This window comes from Electrona antarctica (genome assembly GCF_951216825.1).
Source record: "Electrona antarctica genome assembly, chromosome: 20".
In the NCBI taxonomy this organism is placed as follows: Eukaryota; Metazoa; Chordata; class Actinopteri; order Myctophiformes; family Myctophidae; genus Electrona; species Electrona antarctica.
In genome coordinates, this window is record NC_136801.1 from 21,825,756 (window position 1) to 21,830,906 (window position 5,151).

Here is a 5,151-nt window from a genome sequence, read left to right on the forward strand (position 1 = left end):
ACCCTAAATGTTGGTTCGGAACTGAAACCAAAACATGGCCGCCGGGTTCCGTGAAAGCACCAATTATAGGTTCCAAGAATCTAGAACAGAACCAGTTCTAGAAACAAAGTTCTTTTTTGTGGAAATGTTTTCTTCTTCTTCTTCAAACCACAGTAGGACACAGCTTATCACAAATGAAGCGCTTGTTTGTCTATTTCAGCCAGATTTTTCACTTCATCATATGACAGTATCACACGGCAAAAATAGCTCACAGCTTGCAGATCTGCTATTTTTAACACACAACACCACCGTACGACGGAGCATACATTAAGCATTTGCATGCATGTAGCTTTCCTTGTTGTTGGACTTGCTATACTGTATGCTGTCCTTTCCATTGTCTTTAAACACCTGTATAGTTTTCCGAAAAAGCGTCCAGTGTGCCTTTATTGTCTGAAAATACTTACATTGTGTGCATCTCTTGTTTTCAGATCACCTTTACTACATTTGCTGGTGTCGCTCTCCTCTCTCTCTCTCTCTCTCTCTGACTGTCATGTGAGCATAGACATTTTAAGTGGATAACCTGAAGCATCTGGTCTCAATCTACAACCTTTCTACAGCAGCGTCCGGTGTGGCAGGCCAGCAGGGAACTCTCACCGAGCACCAGTGGTGGAAAAAGTACTTATTTATTTAGTTTTTACTTAAATAAAAGTATCAATACTGCAAAATAGCAGATCTAGCCTACAAGCTCAAAATGTGTTGTAGATCGACTATTTTCAAATGGCCAAAATGTATATAGGGCTGAAGTGGTTAATGTTTGTGTTTTGTGTTGTGTTTTGTAATAATAATCAGACAGATAATCTACAAAGTAACTAACTAAAGTTGTCAAAAATAATACAAATAACTCAAAATTGTACAGTGCTTAAGTAAATGTACTTAGTTACTTCCCACCACTGCCAAACACTGTGTCTATACGGATGGAAGACTTTAACCACTGTTGGAAAGTAACTAAGTACATGTATGTACTTAAGTAAAAGTTTTAGACATTTGTACTATAATTGAGGATTCCATTTTCCAACACTTTTACTTCTACTTAACTACATATCAGAGGGATTACTTTTACTCCACTATACAATTATTTGAAAACTTAAGTTGTTATACTTTATAGATTTAGATTATTACAAAAAAACATATACATTACCCACTTCAGCTCTATGTATATATTTAGACCATTTGAAAATAGACGATCTACAAGCTCACAATGCCACAAGCTCACAATGCATCGTGATGAGACGCATTGTGAGCTTGTAGTGAGTGTGAACTTCACACTCTTCTATTTTCGAAAGGATCCCTGGGGGTCCCCCGGGCCCCAATTTAAGAACCACTGCACAAAGCATCCATAATGTGAAGAAGCACATTATGCAAGCTACTTGCCAGGATAGGACTAAAAGTTAATGTGTTCAAAATCAAATATCACAATGTTTTCGTCCAAAGTTCCAAACACCTCTGACGATATGGTGTGAGGTAGACTAGGGGCTTTAACAAAAAAAATATTTACACAGTGAGATTTTTGGTCATCTTCGGTAATGCCTCTATAATAACTAAGTGGGTAGCCGTCAGGTAAGTTCTGAAAATTGCATCACTCGACTGTAATACAGCCTTTAAAATCAGGAAAATACATCACTGACAGTATGCCATTTATCACCATATTACAATAAAAGCCCAGACAATATCTGGACTCGCCATAATATCGAAATAATATCTAGATGATATATTGCCCAACCTCACTTACTTAATAAATAAATTAATAAATACGTTTTTACACATTCAGAATGATCAACACGATGAGATATAGCCTAATCGGTCAAATAAAAATAATAAGAAAAACATCAATTTGACATCTGTTCTGAGGTGAGTACCATTGCAGTGTTAAAGTGCAGTACACTATAGGCTAAGTGACAGCTGGGTCCTTGTTTCACACTTGTCTGAGAGACGAGAAAAATCTGTGTCAGACTACTGTTTATGACAGACTATGTTATTATGACATAGCTGCATATAGTTAAGTCTAATTGCATATGATTTGTCCTGAAAATGGGAGAGAGAAAAGCCTGTTTCTCTTAATTTACCCTGAAGAAAAGTTATATTTTCAGAATTTCAGCCCACAACTTTGTCACTGCCACGTTTAATAAAAATAAATATATATAAAAAACACCACTGAAGTTCTGCTCAGTCTTAAACAGATCATTCAAGTGATCACATCAGCCATAATAATATGACACCTAAATTATGCTTGCATGGCCAAAGAATTTATAGCTCAGGATTTTGACCGTTGTGTGGCAACAATAAGTTGTGTCAGTTATGTTTATTTCTTGTTCTTGCCCATTAAGTCATATAGTAGCCTAGGCCAACTCATAGTCCAATATTTGCGCTCGCATTCTTTTATGAACACACACACACACACACACACACACACACACACGCACACACACTGTGGCAGTATATCCTATATGATGCGGGGAAATAAACAGCATCCTCATTAGCTAATAGCTAAGAGAAGGTATATTTTCTCCGATGGAAATAGCCCACACTACACTTATAGCCTAATAATATAGGCCCCATTAATGCCTCCCTGAGAGTTACACAGTCAAAAAACCCAAGCGTTCATTAATGTATCAACGTGTAGGCTGGCTTGTGTAACTCCGCGACTCGGAGGGTACAAAATCAAACCCGTTAGGGTCCATTTGGTTACATTGTGTAGGGAGTGGGACGGGAGTAAGATGTACTGTTCAGATCCAATCCGAGTCTCCGACCAGACCAGACCATGCAGGGCCTGTGCGTGTGTGTGTGTGTGTGTGTGTGTGTGTGTGCGTGTGTGCGCGCGCGTGCGAATTTGAGAGGGATAGATAGATAGATTATATATTTCTCTTTTCTTACCTCCACACTAAACGGCTGCTCCTCGCCGTGCACGGCGCATAACATCCACAAGAGCTGCCACCATGAGCACAGCAGCGTCCCCGCGCACACGCCGTTGAGAACACTGTATCTCCGTGTGCATAATAACAACACCATAGTGATTGTCTATAATAAATCTGGTTGTTTCGGTTTGTTTTAACGGCCACAAACACAAAGGGAGCGGGAGTAGAGAGATCCTAGGAGGAGGAGGAGGTATAGCAGGCTACATGGATGATGTCTCTTTTCTTTGCTTCTTTGGACAAAAAGGAGAGAAAGAAAAGAAAAGAAAAACAACCCAAAAAAAACCGCGGCCCCGATTAACCGACCGCCCCGGCCGCCCGGTTGAATGTTGTGAATGTTTTTTTTGTATTTATCCCCGGGAGACGGCGAAAATAGCCTACGAATATACGAATGATATAAGAACGAGAGAGAGAGAGAGCGGCGTCGGTCTCCTCCTCCCTCTCCGGTCCTCCGGTGGTCCGTCAGAGCAGCAGCGGCTCTCCCCTGGTCCCCGTCCCCGGCTCAGAGCTCGTCCTGGGGTCCTGGACATGGGTCGCTCCGGGCGGACACATCGGGCTGGATGTTGTGCGGCGCGCTGATGCTGGGGCTCAGGCTGCTGCTGCTGCTGACCATAGCTGCTGCTGCTGCTGCTGCTACTGGCCGGTTTTCAACCATGTTGCTGGGCCTGTGCGCCTGCGTTGCGTTGCGTTGCGCCTCCCCCCAACCTAACCATCACCAGGAATCAGCATGCACAGTCAGTCAGACCTCCTATGCATTTGAGATCATCATCACTCTCACAGACTCAGAGCATCTCTCTGTCTGAACACAAACTGTTATTGCACAATGCACAACTAGCCTGCCTCTCTGTTTAGATGAGCCATAGAACAGCACCTCTGATGGATCTGACATGTAACTTCATGTTCTTTTTAAATTGTCACGGTCAAAGGCAGCGGTTTGTTAATAAGGGCTTATATAATTATAGGACTTATATAATTATTAATAATAATAATTATTATTATGATTATGATTATTATTATTATTATACCATTATTATTATTACCCTTATTATTATTATTATTATTAGTAGTAGTAGTAGTAGTAGTAGTAGTAGTAGTAGTAGCCTATAGTAGTAGTAGTAGTAGTAGTAGTATTATCATTATTATTATTATTATTATTATTATTATTATAGGCCTATGTGCAATCCAATAGTGTTAACTCAACTTAACTCGGTACAATGGATGGACCAAATTATGATGACAATGGGTTTGTCGAAGTCAGATGATGATACAACAGGGTGTTCTGTAAACTGTGACAGAGATAGAGAGAGAGAGAGAGAGAGAGAGAGAGAGAGAGATTTTATATCCAGTCCAGTAGCGTGCGGTAAGAAGCTCTGTGTGTGCCCAGAGATGCCCCATCCACCCATCCATCCATCCATCCATCCATCCATCCATCCATCCATCCAAAATGCCCACCCATCCATCCATCCATCCATCCATCCATCCATCCATCCATACACCCACCCATCCATCCATCATCCATCCACCCATCCATCATCCATCCATCCATCCACCCACCCATCCATCCAACCAACCATCCATCCAACCAACCATCCATCCGTCCACCCACCCACCCACCCAACCATCCATCCATACATCCATCCGCCCACCCATCCACCCAACTGTCCGCCCACCCAATCACCCATCCACCCATCCATCCATCCATCCATCCATCCATCCATCATCCATCACCCAGTGTTTCCTATAGACTGTAGAGTGAGTGTAGATTACAAAGTGACGTCACCAGGCGGTCATTGTACCTTACTGTACATGAGCAAAAAACTGTCGTCATCATCATCATCATCATCATCTGGATGGGAATATTTAGGAATGCAGGAGGAGGTTCCAGTGGGTTCCCAGCAAAGGTGCCTCATGTGCGAGCATGCACAGCTGATATCATATATCACATATCGATGCAATAATCACATGCTCACTCTCTTCATCTTTAGCAGTGGTGGAAAGTAACGTAAAGTATATTTAGGCCTATACTTCTACTCCACTACATCTCGGATCCAAATATTGTACTTTTACTCCAGGCAACTTTAGTTACTAGTTACTTTGTAGATTTTAATTGTTACAACACATACATTAACCACTTCAGCCCTATACATTTCGGCCATTTGAAAATAGCCGATCTATATGAGCATGTAGATCTGCTATTTTCAAA

The 5,151-nt window shown here is 41.5% G+C and overlaps 1 protein-coding gene across 1 annotated transcript in view; it reads right to left on the minus strand.

Moving 5' to 3' along the window:
• Window positions 1–3,428, minus strand: part of LOC306912669 (matrix metalloproteinase-16-like) — a 90,543-nt gene extending 87,115 nt beyond the window's left edge. Inside the window, exon 1 of the mRNA XM_079489059.1 lies at window positions 2,911–3,428. Coding sequence (XP_079345185.1) covers window positions 2,911–3,045 — 135 coding nt within the window. The 5' untranslated portion in view covers window positions 3,046–3,428. The remainder of the gene's footprint in view (window positions 1–2,910) is intronic.
• Between the last annotated feature and the right edge of the window lie 1,723 nt (window positions 3,429–5,151).